Source organism: Bombina bombina, chromosome 9 (genome assembly GCF_027579735.1).
Source record: "Bombina bombina isolate aBomBom1 chromosome 9, aBomBom1.pri, whole genome shotgun sequence".
Taxonomy (NCBI): Eukaryota; Metazoa; Chordata; class Amphibia; order Anura; family Bombinatoridae; genus Bombina; species Bombina bombina.
The window spans coordinates 278,470,257-278,488,841 of record NC_069507.1 but is presented as its reverse complement, the minus strand read 5'-3'; the positions used below and the strand labels follow the sequence as shown (position 1 = coordinate 278,488,841).

The 18,585-nt window shown below is 40.7% G+C and overlaps 2 protein-coding genes across 2 annotated transcripts in view; one reads left to right on the top strand and one right to left on the bottom strand.

Moving 5' to 3' along the window:
* Positions 1 to 241: 241 nt before the first annotated feature.
* On the bottom strand, positions 242 to 16,941 carry PHB2 (prohibitin 2). The gene is made up of 9 exons (XM_053692822.1): positions 16,793 to 16,941; positions 9,821 to 9,951; positions 9,649 to 9,733; positions 7,934 to 8,013; positions 7,678 to 7,862; positions 2,621 to 2,750; positions 2,350 to 2,453; positions 460 to 537; positions 242 to 351 (listed from the first exon to the last, which is right to left on the bottom strand). The coding sequence occupies exons 2-9, from the start codon at positions 9,945 to 9,947 to the stop codon at positions 271 to 273; spliced, it is 870 nt and encodes a 289-aa protein (XP_053548797.1). The 5' UTR covers positions 9,948 to 9,951; positions 16,793 to 16,941; the 3' UTR covers positions 242 to 270.
* Positions 16,942 to 16,970: 29 nt separating this feature from the next.
* The window catches only part of LOC128640331 (ribosomal RNA small subunit methyltransferase NEP1), an 86,005-nt gene continuing 84,390 nt past the window's right edge, over positions 16,971 to 18,585 (top strand). The window contains exon 1 of the mRNA XM_053692823.1: positions 16,971 to 17,137. Within this exon, the coding sequence (XP_053548798.1) occupies positions 17,003 to 17,137 (135 nt within the window). The 5' untranslated portion in view covers positions 16,971 to 17,002. The remainder of the gene's footprint in view (positions 17,138 to 18,585) is intronic.

The following is an 18,585-nucleotide window of genomic DNA, read 5'->3' as shown; positions in this document are numbered from 1 at the left end:
GCAACCCTGAGTCACACACGGCTGCGGCCGTTGGGACGTGAGGTATTGAGCTGAAAGAGGCTGGAAGTTTTTACCCTTATGCTGGGGGAATTTTGCCATTAGAGGAGCACAGTGTTCGGCAGTCCCCCGCCCTGCTGGTAATTGTATCAGTAACTGGTCTGAGATAGAGATTATATATATACACACACACACACACACAGGTGTCGTTTAGTGAATCAGGTACATAGTGTAACATAGGATCCAGTGAGGCTGTGACGTGTCAGCTGGTTCTCACCTGGTGAAGGTCTCGTCCTGCAGATTCAGCACTAGGTTGTCAGCATTCAGGTACACACGATTCTGTGACCCAGCAATCTGAAGGAGGAAACACAAAAGAAATCAGTGTTTGAGAGAGACATAACGAGGCACAAAGAGACTGTGCATGAGACACATATAAAAGGAAACGTCAGGCACAGTTCTCACCGTCTTTGCTATACTCTGTGCTGCACGGATCCGACGTAGCTTTAAGTACCCAGGATTCTTGCTGAGGGCATCACCGATGTAGCATTGTCAAGGACAAAAACATGAGTGACAACTCAGAAGATCACGGTTGTATAAAGCGACACGTGCAGAGCAGACCGCTTTATCTGTGGTCTATGGAGAAGGCTAATTATGTGCAACTTATACACCTGCAGGTACCGTAGTGCTGTTGTGTGTGTCTGACAGGCAAGTACAGGCATCAGGTGAGCACACTGTATATAGCAGCATTGTGTATTTACAGACATTACTATTGTGCTGCTGTAGAATAACCTATCAGACAAGTCTCCTTATTACAGTAATTATTTATCAACAGCCAAACTGCATCCACCATTTGCCTTATTTGTAGGAGCCAATCCGAGCTTTAGTCCTGAGACAACAGGACTAGCCACTGTCATTATGTTAGTAGAAAGTGTTTTGTTTTAAAGTTATCTGATAAAGACAATTAGGTACAGATATGTAGCAGGTTACACACAGTCATTATGTTAGTATAAAGTGTGTATTACAGTTATTATCTGATAAAGACAATTAGGTACAGATATGTAGCAGGTTACACACGGTCATTATGTTAATATAAAGTGTGTATTACAGTTGTTATCTGTTAAAGACAATTAGGTACAGATATGTAGCAGGTTACACACGGTCATTATGTTAATATTAAGTGTGTATTACAGTTGTTATCTGATAAAGACAATTAGGTACAGATATGTAGCAGGTTATACACAGTCATTATGTTAGTATAAAGTGTGTGTTACAGTTGTTATCTGATAAAGACAATTAGGTACAGATATGTAGAAGGTTACACGCAGTCATTATGTTAGTATTAAGTGTGTGTTACAGTTGTTATCTGATAAAGACAATTAGGTACAGATATGTAGCAGGTTACACACGGTCATTATGTTAATATAAAGTGTGTATTACAGTTGTTATCTGATAAAGACAATTAGGTACAGATATGTAGCAGGTTACACACAGTCATTATGTTAGTATAAAGTGTGTATTACAGTTGTTATCTATTAGACAATTAGGCACAGATATGTAGCAGGTTATACACAGTCATTATGTTAGTATAAAGTGTGTATTACAGTTGTTTTCTGATAAAGACAATTAGGTACAGATATGTAGCATGTTACACACAGTCATTATGTTAATATAAGTGTGTATTACAGCTGTTATCTGATAAAGACAATTAGGTACAGATATGTAGCAGGTTACACACAGTCATTATGTTAGTATAAAGTGTGTATTACAGTTGTTATCTATTAGACAATTAGGCACAGATATGTAGCAGGTTACACACAGTCATTATGTTAGTATAAAGTGTGTATTACAGTTGTTATCTATTAGACAATTAGGCACAGATATGTAGCAGGTTACACACAGTCATTATGTTAATATAAGTGTGTATTACAGCTGTTATCTGATAAAGACAATTAGGTACAGATATGTAGCAGGTTACACACAGTCATTATGTTAGTATAAAGTGTGTATTACAGTTGTTATCTATTAGACAATTAGGCACAGATATGTAGCAGGTTACACACAGTCATTATGTTAGTATAAAGTGTGTATTACAGTTGTTATCTATTAGACAATTAGGCACAGATATGTAGCAGGTTACACACAGTCATTATGTTAATATAAGTGTGTATTACAGCTGTTATCTGATAAAGACAATTAGGTACAGATATGTAGCAGGTTACACACGGTCATTACAGATAAAGGGGAGAGAGATTATTGACCTTAGTGCTTTGGATATTACAACAGATACAGAATGATAATAAAGACACAAGTAGAACGATGGTTTCAGGGGTGACAGGAGCAATAAAAGGATATCATCTTTGCGGCTGTGGCCTCTCCCTCTGCCTGTACGATCTTCTGCCGCTGCTCTTGCTTTGCTTTTTCTACTAAGAACTGAGCTCGCTGAGCCTCTTGCTGGGCTGTGGCACAAGAGAAGAGGAGGAATTCAGTGATGATGGATAAGAAAACTGAGGTGAATATGCAGATAGCAAGAGAAACCGCTCAGGGTGAGGAAGTGAGTGGGTGATCAGACGGTGCAGGAGAGGTTATATGACATTAACTCGTGCTGCCATACACGGACACTCACCTACTTGTTTAGACTCAACAGCCGCAGTATACTCTCTGCTGAAGCTTAGCTCAGTGATTGCAACGTCGTCCAGAATAAGATTGAAGTCCTTTGCTCGCTCCGTTAACTCCCGGCGAATCAACAAAGACACCTATGTAATAGGTGGAAACAAGTTCTAAAAAGGGACTTCTGGGTAGGAAAGAGGTGTTTCAAAAACTTTTCTGCGCTGCCAAATTTTTTGGTAAGCCTTTTTTACTCCTAGGATATTTTCCCCAGAAAAATATATCTTTGTATGGACTGGTGAAAGAGGTGGGTTTAGGAGTGTAAGGCGCAAAAAAATGCTTAAACCAAAAAGGAAATATATCTATAGTCGGTAATAAACCTTGATGAACTATATATAATTGGACTCAGAAATTTATTTAAAAATAATTTATTATTTGAAGATACATGACAATATGAAAATTGATGGAGGTGAAATATTTAGTGTGAGAAACTAATAAGAGTGTTGCACCTAGTACATTGTAACACCTAGTGTATTGGCAAAACGTATATTAAAAACTAAATAAAGAGATAAGTCAAAACATACGTTTTTAGAAATGTTGACATTTTGGTCTCTGTGTTAGTAATGTGTTAATATATAGTCACAGTTTTAATAATGCATATGTTATTGCGTGAAGATGTAAGGTGGAGCGATATGGGGCTAGTAAAGTGAATAAAGAGAATATAGAGACTCAGATGATACATTTTCATGTATCTAGAGAAAAGTTTGGGGCACTTCTATTTGAGTCCGTTGCGTTTGTTTTTCATCGTTTGTTAAACAATTAGAGATCACGTTTATTTAAAGTTAATGGGTCCATAACAAAGTTAATGGGTCCATAACAAAGTTAATGGGTCCATAACAAAGTTAATGGGTCCATAACAAAGTTAATGGGTCCATAACAAAGTTAATGGGTCCATAACAAAGTTAATGGGTCCATAACAAAGTTAATGGGTCCATAACAAAGTTAATGGGTCCATAACAAAGTTAATGGGTCCATAACAAAGTTAATGGGTCCATAACAAAGTTAATGGGTCCATAACAAAGTTAATGGGTCCATAACAAAGTTAATGGGTCCATAACAAAGTTAATGGGTCCATAACAAAGTTAATGGGTCCATAACAAAGTTAATGGGTCCATAACAAAGTTAATGGGTCCATAACAAAGTTAATGGGTCCATAACAAAGTTAATGGGTCCATAACAAAGTTAATGGGTCCATAACAAAGTTAATGGGTCCATAACAAAGTTAATGGGTCCATAACAAAGTTAATGGGTCCATAACAAAGTTAATGGGTCCATAACAAATTTGGGGCACTTTTATTTGAGTCCGTTTTTCATTGTTTGTTAAACAATTAAGAGATCACGTTTTTTTAAAGTTAATAGGTCTATAACCAAGTAAACGGGTTTATAAGAGTAAAGTTTGTATTATTAAGTATAAGTTATAAAAAAACAAAATTAGTATGAAACGGATTATTCAAAATGTTTATAAAAAAAGTTTATAAAAAAGTTGAACTATTTATAAAAAAAAAGGAGTTGAATTTCTCTAAGGATGAATTCATGAAATAGTTTTAAAAATGGTTTTATCAAAAGAGAGATTTTATCAAAAGAATGAACAAATGAAATTATCAGAGAATGCGTTTGACTCAAACATGAATTTCTTGGATTTGAGTTTAAAATACACGTTTTTATTATTGATATCATGACATCAAATTAGGTTAGAAAGAAAGAATCATAAGAGGAAGGGTGCGAGGCAAATAGTCTAAGACCCCCAAAGAGTAATAAAATACTTTTTTAAAAACTCCTTAAAAAAACCTTCCAAAAAAAACTTTTCAAAACTTTGATGAGAATTGGGGAAACTAAGCTTTTCAAAAAGCAGTGGGAGTAATGAGGATGGTTTTTATTATCTTAGTTATTTTAGGAAACTGTTTAGGTTGAAATCTATGTGCAAACCTTTTGCTTGTAGTGAGAACACATTCTGTCTATTGAAAATTCAGAGGAAAAAAGGAATCTAGAACTTCCCGTTCCATAACACTTTAGACTGTGCAACAACAGCAATCTTACATTTTTCAATTTCACAGCCATAGAAAAAAATAAGAAAAAGCTGTAGGGGGGGAAAATCACTCAAATACATTGCTACAAGCAGAAGCCAAGTGGATTTTTAAACTGCAAACACTACAAGCAAAAGGTTTGCACATAGATTTCAACCTAAACAGTTTCCTAAAATAACTAAGATAATAAAAACCATCCTCATTACTCCCACTTTTGAAAAGCTTAGTTTCCCCAATTCTCATCAAAGTTTTGAAAAGTTTTTTGGAAGGTTTTTTTAAGGAGTTTAAAAAAAAAAAAAAAAAAAAAAAAGTATTTTATTACTCTTTGGGGGTCTTAGACTATTTGCCCCGCACCCTTCCTCTTATGATTCTTTTGTTCTAACCTTATTCTTTCTAACCTAATTTGATGTCATGATATCAATAATAAAAACGTGTATTTTAAACTCAAGTCCAAGAAATTCATGTTTGAGTCAAAAGCATTCTCTGATAATTTCATTTGATAAAATCTTTCATTTGATAAAATCTCTCTTTTGATAAAATCTCTCTTTTGATAAAACCTTTTTTTAACCATTTTTAAAACTATTTCATGAATTCATCCTTAGAGAAATTCAACTCCTTTTTTTATAAATAGTTCAACTTTTTTATAAACTTTTTTATAAACATTTTGAATAATCAGTTTCATAATAATTTTGTTTTTTTATAACATACTTAATAATACAAACTTTACTCTTATAAACCCGTTTACTTGGTTATAGACCTATTAACTTTAAAAAAACGTGATCTCTAATTGTTTAACAAACGATGAAAAACGGACTCAAATAAAAGTGCCCCAAACTTTGTTATAGACCCATTAACTTTAAATAAACGTGATCTCTAATTGTTTAACAAACGATGAAAAACAAACGCAACGGACTCAAATAGAAGTGCCCCAAACTTTTCTCTAGATACATGAAAATGTATCATCTGAGTCTCTCTATTCTCTTTATTCACTTTACTAGCCCCATATCGCTCCACCTTACATCTTCACGCAATAACATATGCATTATTAAAACTGTGACTATATATTATTAACACATTACTAACACAGAGACCAAAATGTCAACATTTCTAAAAACGTATGTTTTGACTTATCTCTTTATTTAGTTTTTAATATACGTTTTGCCAATATACAAATATCTGTACTAGACGAGCAACTTTGTGTTTAATATGCAACATTTTTAGCATGCAATCATCTTTACCAAACACGTAATTTTGTGTCTGAAAGATTCTTAAACTTGGTGTTGGAAAGACACGGTCATATATTTTCTCAGGCAACTGTCAAAAGAAACATATGTAAAAAGAATATTGACACTTTCATGATACTTGGATGTATATACTGAAGTATGCAATTGCGAACACCTGGGACCAACAAAATATTCATGAAAGAGACCCAAACTACCTAATTACTAAATTGACAAATCGGTTAAGGATCAGGACAGCTTGAAAAAGGCCATTGTTCTACGGCCGAAACGCGTAGCAAACTACTGCAATACCACAAGGAATCTAGTCTGTCAAGACTAAAGAGTAACTGCATTTGAGTTTTTGAACTTTGAAGTTACTGCACACCCAAAGTCCCCAAGCGGACGGAAGAAATTGGAGACAAGAACCGATACCAACAAACTAATATCAGGACAAGTGGAATAACCCCGCTTTACCAGCCACAAGAACACAGCGCAAAGAGAAAAAACACTGATTACCACCAAAATCACTAAAGACATTGGGGACCCTACCGCCGGTGAAGAATAAAAAGCTAAGCGGATAAACTTCTGGACACTACCCGGATCTACAACCAGGCTCCAGAATCGGCAAAGAGACAGTAAGTAAAACACCATTGTACTTCTTACTACTGCACCTCTTCAGTCCGTAGAGCACTGGCAACGCATAGCCAAGCCTGCATTCAACAACACCATAAAGACTAAACGTCTCAATAACTCCACCGGCGTTTAAAAATACTACTTTAGTTCACGCCAAATCAAAAATCTAAAAGCTAGCTAATGTGTATATAGTCGGCCGACTACAGTATCCACACTTGTTTTATTTCTTACGATTTTAACTCTTGTTATGTACCATAATTTATGACTTGTATCTATATTCTCCGATTTGTATCTTAAAAATATTTTAATAATTTAATGTTAATATTTTAACATTTCAATATACCAAATACACGAGGAAATATATATATCAATACCCCAGTCATATTACATGAACATCTTTGACTATACCAATATTCTAGTTATACTACTTGACTAAACATTTGTACTTCTTGCAAAACAACAAGTGGAACTTATATACAACAGACTGTTTTTAGTGTTACACTAGGTGTTACAACGTACTAGGTGCAACACTCTTATTAGTTTCTCACACTAAATATTTCACCTCCATCAATTTTCATATTGTCATGTATCTTCAAATAATAAATTATTTTTAAATAAATTTCTGAGTCCAATTATATATAGTTCATCAAGGTTTATTACCGACTATAGATATATTTCCTTTTTGGTTTAAGCATTTTTTGCGCCTTACACTCCTAAACCCACCTCTCTCACTTCTGGGTAGGAACCAGATGTTACAGGACCTGACTGACCTAGAAAACGCTACATGGCAAGTGGAATCTTTAGAGACTTAGAGGAGCATTATATGTACAAACCACTGTGCACCCAGCTATGCCCCCTGTGTCTAGCCTGCGCACCCTACCTTGCCGCCACCCTGTCCAGCTTGCGCACCCCTGCATTGCCGCCACCCTGCAGACCCCCGCATTGCCACCACCGTGTCCAAAGTGCGCACCCCGCCACGCTCACCCCCTTGTCCACCCCACTGTCCAGCCTGCACAGCCCATCTTGAAGTCTACTTTAGCCAGTACCCCATTGACCCCTAAATCCAGAACTCTGAGGATTAATCTCTCCCCTTCGATCACCTCCCACTGGCTAAAGCTATGTGCCTCCCCCACACTTACTTGTGCTCGCTGGGTTATTAGCTGGGACGCATTGAATTTCGCCACCACGCTCTTAAGCACTTCATTTACGATAGATGGCAGAACTCGCTCTTCATAATCCAGACCAAGTCTCTGATACAACAAAGGAAGCTCAGATGCCAATGGGCGAGACAGCACGCGAAGGGTAATGTTCACCATCTGCAGGTCTGAGAAGGCAAAACAAAATGTCACTGAACAAGACCTAACGCCAGAGACCCTGCAGCCCACTGGCACTCACCTTTAGATCCTGTGGGGGATGAGATTTTTCGTGGTTTTGCGCGGATATCATAAATTATTGGGTACTGAAACCAGGGAATCCTGATGAGAAAAAAATACATCCTTAGTAAGAGAAGACCCTGTGTGGGATGGAGTGTGAGCCAGAGGATGCAGGAGCCTGTGTAGCATTCCACCCGATACCTGTCCATTCCCTGAATTACATATGTCTGTCTCTCCCTCTCTAAATATATACAGTATATAGGCACATACATACACTGGTACAAGAGAGAGCGAGGAACTGGGGGGGAGAGCATGGGACTGGATGGAAGAGAGCAAGAGAAGAAGGGAGAGCGAGGGGCAGGCATGTATGGGAGAGGAAGAGAACAAGGGAGAGCCAGGGACTGGTGAGGGGAACAAAAAGGAGAGCGAGAGGCTGGGTGGCAGAGAAAATGGGAGGAGCGAGGGGCTGGCGATAGGAGAATGCTGGGGGGGATAACAAGGGAGGAGCGAGGGGCTGGCGATAGGAGAATGCTGGGGGGGGATAACAAGGGAGGAGTGAGGGGCAGGCGATAGGAGAATGCTGGGGGGGGATAACAAGGGAGGAGTGAGTGACTGGAGATAGGAGAATGCTGGGGGGGGGATAACATGAGAGGAGCGAGGGGCTGGCGATAGGAGAATGCTGGGGGGGGGATAACAAGGGAGGAGTGAGGGGCTGGCGATAGGAGAATGCTGGGGGGGGATAACAAGGGAGGAGTGAGGGGCTGGCGATAGGAGAATGCTGGGGGGGATAACAAGGGAGGAGTGAGGGGCTGGCGATAGGAGAATGCTGGGGGGGATAACAAGGGAGGAGTGAGGGGCTGGCGATAGGAGAATGCTGGGGGGGATAACAAGGGAGGAGTGAGGGGCTGGCGATAGGAGAATGCTGGGGGGGATAACAAGGGAGGAGTGAGGGGCTGGCGATAGGAGAATGCTGGGGGGGATAACAAGGGAGGAGCGAGGGGCTGGTGATAGGAGAATGCTGGGGGGGATAACAAGGGAGGAGCGAGGGGCTGGCGATAGGAGAATGCTGGGGGGGATAACAAGGGAGGAGCGAGGGGCTGGTGATAGGAGAATGCTGGGGGGGATAACAAGGGAGGAGCGAGGGGCTGGCGATAGGAGAATGCTGGGGGGGAATAACTGGGGGGGAATAACAAGGGAGGAGTGAGGGGCTGGCGATAGGAGAATGCTGGGGGGGATAACAAGGGAGGAGTGAGGGGCTGGTGATAGGAGAATGCTGGGGGGATAACAAGGGAGGAGCGAGGGGCTGGTGATAGGAGAATGCTGGGGGGGGATAACAAGGGAGGAGTGAGGGGCTGGCGATAGGAGGACAAAGAAGAAAGCAGCAGGGATTAAGGGGTAGATTTACCAAGCAGCGATTGCTGCTATGTACCCCTGTACTTTCCGGAATTGTAAGTCATAAGACCGCTGCTCCTTAACTCGTCCGCCACCTGTGAGGATACGATCAGGTGATTGACACCCCCCGCTAGAAGCCGATTATGTGCAGGGGGCGGTATTGCACAAGCATTTCACTAGAAATGCTTGTGCAATGATAAATCGCAGTCAGCATTTATCGATGTGCGGCGGACATGATCCTGTCTGCCCGCACATTGTTAGATCTACCCCTATGAGAGAGATGGTGGGAGCAGAAGGGGCCCTAGGATGAGCACAGGGCCAGTACATGTGAGGGACAATCACTACCTGAAATGAAGCCCCTCTGACAGAATCGTGTCCTTCTGAACGCCACCAATTCTGTTGAAGAAAATTGCTCTCTGTCCTCCTTCCACTTGAATAAAGAAGAGAGTAATTAGTGACAGGGCTGTAGGGAAGGCTCAGAGGGAATAATAAAGGTTATGGCAGTAACATCACACACCTGTAAATACAGACTCCTTCACAGCAAATGCCACAGCACCAGCTCCAAGCATCAGCTTTAAAGCTGTCCCCATCCCACGGGGACCGGCAGGGAGACGGCCAGCAAAATCCTTCAGGTTCTGAGCCATGGTCCTAGGGAGAGAGAAAACTATAGTTTTATATAGTGACACATTACAAAGGGTCTGCACGGTCTGAGCACACAATGTATATATCAGTAATTAAGTGACACATTACAAAAGGTCTGCAGGGTCTGAGCACACAATGTTTATATACGCACAGTATATATCAGTAATTAAGTGACACATTACAAAAGGTCTGCACGGTCTGAGCACACAATGTATATATCAGTAATTAAGTGACACATTACAAAGGGTCTGCACGGTCTGAGCACACAATGTATATATCAGTAATTAAGTGACACATTACAAAAGGTCTGCACGGTCTGAGCACACAATGTTTATATACGCACAGTATATATCAGTAATTAAGTGACACATTACAAAAGGTCTGCACGGTCTGAGCACACAATGTTTATATACGCACAGTATATATCAGTAATTAAGTGACACATTACAAAGGGTGTGCCCAGTCTGAACACACAATGTTTATATACGCACAGTATATATCAGTAATTAAGTGACACATTACAAAAGGTCTGCACGGTCTGAGCACACAATGTATATATCAGTAATTAAGTGACACATTACAAAAGGTCTGCACGGTCTGAGCACACAATGTTTATATAAGCACAGTATATATCAGTAATTAAGTGACACATTACAAAAGGTCTGCACGGTCTGAGCACACAATGTTTATATACGCACAGTATATATCAGTAATTAAGTGACACATTACAAAGGGTGTGCCCAGTCTGAACACACAATGTTTATATATGCACAGTATATATCAGTAATTAAATGCTACATTACATAAGGTCTGCACACAATAAATGTTTATATAAGCACAGTATATATCAGTAATTAAGTGGCACATTACAAAAGGTCTGCATGGTCTGAGCACACAATGTTTATATAAGCACAGTATATATCAGTAATTAAGTGCTACATTACATTAGGTCTGCACACACAATAAATATTTATATATGCACAGTATATATCAGTTATTAAGTGCTACATTACATTAGGTCTGCACACAATAAATGTTTATATATGCAAGGTAGATATCAGTAATTAAGTGTTACATTACATAAGGTCTGCACACACAATAAATGTTTATATATGCACAGTATGTATCAGTAATTAAGTGCCACTTTACATAAGGTCTGCGCACCTAATACATGTTTATATATGCACAGTATATATCAGTAATTAAGTGCCGCATTACAAAAGGTCTGCGCACACAATAAATGTTTATATATGCACAGTATATATCAGTAATTAAGTGCTACATTACATAAGGTCTGCACATACAATAAATGTTTATATATGCACAGTATATATCAGTAATTAAGTGCTACATTACAGAATGTCTGCACACACAATAAATGTTTATATATGCACAGTATATATCAGTAATTAAGTGCCACTTTACATAAGGTCTGCGCACCTAATACATGTTTATATATGCACAGTATATATCAGTAATTAAGTGCTACATTACATAAGATCTGCACACACAATAAATGTTTATATATGCACAGTATATATCAGTAATTAAGTGCTACATTACATGAGGTCTGCACACACAATAAATGTTTATATATGCACAGTATATATCAGTAATTAAATGCTACATTACATAAGGTCTGCACACACAATAAATGTTTATATATGCACAGTATATATCAGTAATTAAGTGCCACATTACAAAAGGTCTGCGCACACAATAAATGTTTATATATGCACAGTATATATCAGTAATTATGTGCAGCATTACATAAGGTCTGCACACACAATAGGTTTATATACGCACAGTATATATCAGTAATTATGTGCTACATTACATAAGGTCTGTACACACAATAAATGTTTATATATGCACAGTATATATCAGTAATTAAGTGCTGCATTACATAAGGTCTGCACACACAATAAATATTTATATATGCACAGTATATATCAGTAATTAAGTGCTGCATTACATAAGGTCTGCGCACACAATAAATGTTTATATATGCACAGTATATATCAGTAATTAAGTACTACATTACATAAGGTCTGCGCACACAATAAATGTTTATATATGCACAGTATATATCAGTAATTAAGTGCTGCATTACATAAGGTCTGCACACACAATAAATGTTTATATATGCACAGTATATATCAGTAATTAAGTACTACATTACATAAGGTCTGCGCACACAATAAATGTTTATATATGCACAGTATATATCAGTAATTAATGTTACATTACATAAGGTCTGTACACACAATAAATGTTTATATATGCACAGTATATATATCAGTAATTAAGTGCTGCATTACATAAGGTCTGCACACACAATAAATGTTTATATATGCACAGTATATATCAGTAATTAAATGCTACATTACATGAGGTCTGCACACACAATAAATGTTTATATATGCACAGTATATATCAGTAATTAAGTGCTACATTACATGAGGTCTGCACACACAATAAATGTTTATATATGCACAGTATATATCAGTAATTAAGTGCTGCATTACATAAGGTCTGCACACACAATAAATGTTTATATATGCACAGTATATATCAGTAATTAAGTGCAGCATTACATAAGGTCTGCATACACAATAAATGTTTATATATGCACAGTATATATCAGTAATTAAGTGCGGCATTACATAAGGTCTGCACACACAATACATGTTTATATATGCACAGTATATATCAGTAATTAAGTGCTACATTACATAAGGTCTGCACACACAATAAATGTTTATATATGCACAGTATATATCAGTAATTAAGTGTCACATTACATAAGGTCTGCACACACAATACATGTTTATATATGCACAGTATATATCAGTAATTAAGTGCTACATTACATAAGGTCTGCACACACAATAAATGTTTATATATGCACAGTATATATCAGTAATTAAGTGTCACATTACATAAGGTCTGCACACACAATAAATGTTTATATATGCACAGTATATATCAGTAATTATATGTCACATTACATAAGGTCTGCACACACAATAATGTATATATGCACAGTATATATCAGTAATTATATGTCACATTACATAAGGTCTGCACACACAATAAATGTTTATATATGCACAGTATATATCAGTAATTATATGTCACATTACATAAGGTCTGCACACACAATAATGTATATATGCACAGTATATATCAGTAATTATATGTCACATTACATAAGGTCTGCACACACAATAAATATTTATATATGCACAGTATATATCAGTAATTATATGTCACATTACATAAGGTCTGCACACACAATAAATGTTTATATATGCACAGTATATATCAGTAATTAAATGCTACATTACATAAGGTCTGCACACACAATAAATGTTTATATATGCACAGTATATATCAGTAATTATATGTCACATTACATAAGGTCTGCACACACAATAAATCTTTATATATGCACAGTATATATCAGTAATTAAGTTCTACATTACAAAAGGTCTGCACACACAATAAATATTTATATATGCACAGTATATATCAGTAATTAAATGCTACATTACATAAGGTCTGCACACACAATAAATGTTTATATATGCACAGTATATATCAGTAATTAATGTTACATTACATAAGGTCTGCACACACAAATGTTTATATATGCACAGTATATATCAGTAATTAATGTTACATTACATAAGGTCTGCACACACAATAAATGTTTATATATGCACAGTATATATCAGTAATTAGTGCTACATTACATAAGGTCTGCACACACAATAAATGTTTATATATGCACAGTATATATCAGTAATTAAGTGCTACATTACATAAGGTCTGCATACACAATAAATGTTTATATATGCACAGTATATATCAGTAATTAAGTGCTACATTACATAAGGTCTGCGCACACAATAAATGTTTATATATGCACACAGTATATATCAGTAATTAAGTGCTACATTACAGAAGGTCTGCACACACAATAAATGTTTATATATGCACAGTATATATCAGTAATTAAGTGTCACATTACATAAGGTCTGCACACACAATAAATGTTTATATATGCACAGTATATATCAGTAATTAATGTTACATTACATGAGGTCTGCACACAATAACTATTTATATATGCACAGTATATATCAGTAATTAAGTGTTACATTACATAAGGTCTGCACACACAATAAATGTTTATATATGCACAGTATATATCAGTAATTAAGTGACACATTACAAAAGGTCTGCACGGTCTGAGCACACAATGTTTATATAAGCACAGTATATATCAGTAATTAAAGGGATATTAAACACCAAAAACATATTTTGTGATTCAGACAGAGAATACCAGTTTAATTAAAAGTTTCCAATTTACTTCTATTATCAAATTTGCTTCATTCCCATGATATTATTTGCTTAAGAGATACCTAGGTGGATATTCTTACAAAACCTCTGCAAAATAGTGCTCCAGAAAAGGGCTGGCTCTTAAGTATATGTCTCTGCTTTTTAACAAAAGATATAAAGAGAACTAAAAAAAATTGATAAGAGAAGTAAATTAGAAAGCTGTTTAAAATCAGTTCTATCCAATTTATGAAAGAAGAAATTTGGGTTTTATGTCCATTTAAGCTAAATATTACAATCGCCTGGGCGCATATTACAAACGCCTGGGCGCATATTACAAACTGTCTGTGCTTCTGTGCATATATTACAAACGTCTGGGCGCATATTACAAACTGTCTGTGCTTCTGGGCGCATATTACAAACGCCTGGGCGCATATTACAAACGCCTGGGCGCATATTACAAACGCCTGGGCGCATATTACAAACGCCTGGGCGCATATTACAAACGCCTGGGCGCATATTACAAACTGTCTGTGCTTCTGTGCATATATTACAAACGCCTGGGCGCATATTACAAACGCCTGGGCGCATATTACAAACGCCTGGGCGCATATTACAAACGCCTGGGCGCATATTACAAACGCCTGGGCGCATATTACAAACGTCTGTATAAACATTAGGTTTGCAGAATGCACTCTGTTTTGCTGCCCAGGGACAGAGCTTTTTGAAAGCCTCGTTGGTATATTTATATGAAATGAGCTCCTGCACTGATCAGAGAATATCTAAACGGTATAAACTATATAAATTGCACAACATAAAATTTGGGGGAGGGGGTTCAATATGATGTTTTATCTCTTTTCATTCAGACACATAAGTGGCAACGATGGGTTTATGTGAAAGAAATACCTTGTGGTTACATAATATAGCAGCTAAAGTCATCCGCGAGGTCACATGCTGCAGGCAAGGACAAATACAGTTGCCACCCCTCTCTCCCAGTAACCCTGCTGCTACTGTCCCCTCTCTCCCATGAACCCTGAAGCCACTGCCCCCTCTCTCCCAGTAACCCTGCTGCCACTGCCCCCTCTCTCCCAGTAACCCTGCTGCCACTGCCCCCTCTCTCCCAGTAACCCTGCTGCCACTGCCCCCTCTCTCCCAGTAACCCTGCTGCCACTGCCCCCTCTCTCCCAGTAACCCTGCTGCCACTGCCCCCTCTCTCCCAGTAACCCTGTTGCCTCTGCCCCCCTCTCTCCCAGTAACCCTGCTGCCACTGCCCCCTCTCTCCCAGTAACCCTGCTGCCACTGCCCCATCTCTCCCAGTAACCCTGCTGCCACTGCCCCATCTCTCCCAGTAACCCTGCAGCCACTGCCCCTCTCTCCCAGTAACCCTGCTGCCACTGCCCCCTCTCTCCCAGTAACCCTGCTGCCACTGCCCCCTCTCTCCCAGTAACCCTGCTGCCACTGCCCCCTCTCTCCCAGTAACCCTGCTGCCACTGCCCCTCTCTCCCAGTAACCCTGCTGCCACTGCCCCTCTCTCCCAGTACTCCTGTAGCCTCTGCCCCTCTCTCCCAGTACTCCTGTAGCCTCTGCCCCTCTCTCCCAGTACTCCTGTAGCCTCTGCCCCTCTCTCCCAGTACTCCTGTAGCCTCTGCCCCTCTCTCCCAGTACTCCTGTAGCCTCTGCCCCTCTCTCCCAGTACTCCTGTAGCCTCTGCCCCTCTCTCCCAGTACCCCTGTAACCTCTGCCCCTCTCTCCCAGTACCCCTGTAGCCTCTGCCCCTCTCTCCCAGTACCCCTGTAGCCTCTGCCCCTCTCTCCCAGTACCCCTGTAGCCTCTGCCCCTCTCTCTCCCAGTACTCCTGTAGCCTCTGCCCCCCTCTCTCCTAGTACTCCTGTAGCCTCTGCCCCCCTCTCTCCCAGTACCCCTGTAGCCTCTGCCCCTCTCTCTCCCAGTACTCCTGTAGCCTCTGCCCCCCTCTCTCCCAGTACTCCTGTAGCCTCTGCCCCCCTCTCTCCCAGTACTCCTGTAGCCTCTGTCCCTCTCTCCCAGGGCCCCTGTAGCCTCTGCCCCTCTCTCTCCCAGTACTCCTGTAGCCTCTGCCCCTCTCTCACAGGGCCCCTGTAGCCTCTGCCCCTCTCTCCCAGGGCCCCTGTAGCCTCTGCCCCTCTCTCCCAGGGCCCCTGTAGCCTCTGCCCCTCTCTCACAGGGCCCCTGTAGCCTCTGCCCCTCTCTCACAGGGCCCCTGTAGCCTCTGCCCCTCTCTCCCAGGGCCCCTGTAGCCTCTGCCCCTCTCTCCCAGGGCCCCTGTAACCTCTGCCCCTCTCTCCCAGGGCTCCTGTAGCCTCTGCCCCTCTCTCCCAGGGCCCTCACTGATAGTGCACTAATATAAATGTGTGTGTGTGTAATGTTACATCTGAGTGTATCAGTATAGAATGCCTATATATACACAACTAAAGTACAATGTGTGACACGAACTAAAGCCGCCGAAGGAATCACCTATCCGCACCTCACGTGTCGTCCTGTCACGGTTTCGCTAGTAAGAAGGACACCGGAAGTGCTCTCTGCGTCTCAGGCTCGGGTTGATCAGTTTATCTGACATTAGTTCCGACCTAACGTCACTTCCAGATTATACCTGGCACTTCCGCCACCAACATGGCCCATGAAGTGACGTATGTGCTGTGTTGCCAGGCTCCAGGGCGCTTCCGGTATAACAAATATGGCGGCTCCCGTAGACACGCGTGTATCTCACAGTGAAGAAAATGAGGAGCCGCGAGGTCCGGGCGGCAAGAGGCGGCGGGAGGGTCGCAGACTGATAGTGCTGCTGGAGGGAGCCAGCCTGGAGACCGTGCGGGTGAGAGGGACTAGGTCATGGGACAATATAGAGGGGATCCGGGTGAGAATAGAGAGGTGCTGCAAGGGGAGATACGGGGGAGAATAGAGAGGGGCTGTATGGGGGGATACGGGGGACAATAGAGAGGTGCTGCAGGGGGGGATCCGGGTGAGAATAGAGAGGTGCTGCAGGGGGGGGATCCGGATGAGAATAGATAGGTGCTGCGGGGGGGAATAAAGAGGGGCTGTATGGGGGGATACGGGGGAGAATAGAGAGGGGCTGCAAGGGGGGATATGGGGGAGAATAAAGAGGGGCTGCAGGGGGGATACGGGGAGAATAGAGAGGGGCTGCAAGGGGGGATATGGGGGAGAATAGAGAGGGGCTGCAGGGGGGATATGGGGGAGAATAGAGAGGGGCTGCAGGGGGGATACGGGAGAGAATAGAGAGGGGCTGCAGGGGGGATACGGGGGAGAATAGAGAGGGACTGTATGGGGGGATACGGGGGAGAATAGAGAGGTGCTGCAGGGGGGGATCCGGGTGAGAATAGAGAGATGCTGCAGGGGGGGATACAGGGGAGAATAGAGAGGGGCTTCAAGGGGGGATACGGGGGAGAATAGAGAGCGGCTGCAGGGGGGGTACGAGGCAGAATAGAGAGGGGCTTATGGGGGGATACGGGGCAGAATAGAGAGGGGCTTATGGGGGGATACGGGGGAGAATAGAGAGGGACTGCAGGGGGGATACGGGGGAGAATAGAGAGGGGCTGTATGGGGGGATACAGGGGAGAATAGAGGTGTGCTGCAGGGGGGGATCTGGGTGAGAATAGAGAGATGCTGCAGGGGGGGTTACAGGGGAACCAAACACACTGACCAGATACGAATCTATTGTTTACCAGAACTGCTCTAACATTGTATACTCAAGTAAACTACTGTGAACATATATAAAAATAGCGGGTTCTATATAACCGGTGGTATCACAACAGGGGTTTCCCCTGGGCTTAATACCTTAACGTAACCTTCACACCACCTTTAGGACATATGGTAACGCATTGTCTATCTAAGATCATTTATACAGACAAGTTAAGCACAAATATAGTGCAATATCAAAACGCAACCAGGATTCTATGATTGAAGATATGTGTTGCACTCTCACTGAGTGAGAACTGACTCTGATTCACTGGTGGTAGGATTATAAGTTAGAACAGCCGACAGGACACCGCTATTTGAGTCCATTCAACAGTAAAGAACTATAAATACAGTGCCCTTTTAAGGGGGTTACATATTAGAGCAATTTCAGTTTACTTTTTATTCCAATTAAATACCTGTTGTGGTGCAAGGGGAATATTGCATGATATTTCAAAGTACAATATCTACAACCGTGACTCCTATATTAGTATATTCCATTCGGAAATTATAATTGGGGGTTCCCTATTTAGTGGTCTCACTCACCCTTGTAATTTGTGAGGAATCTAC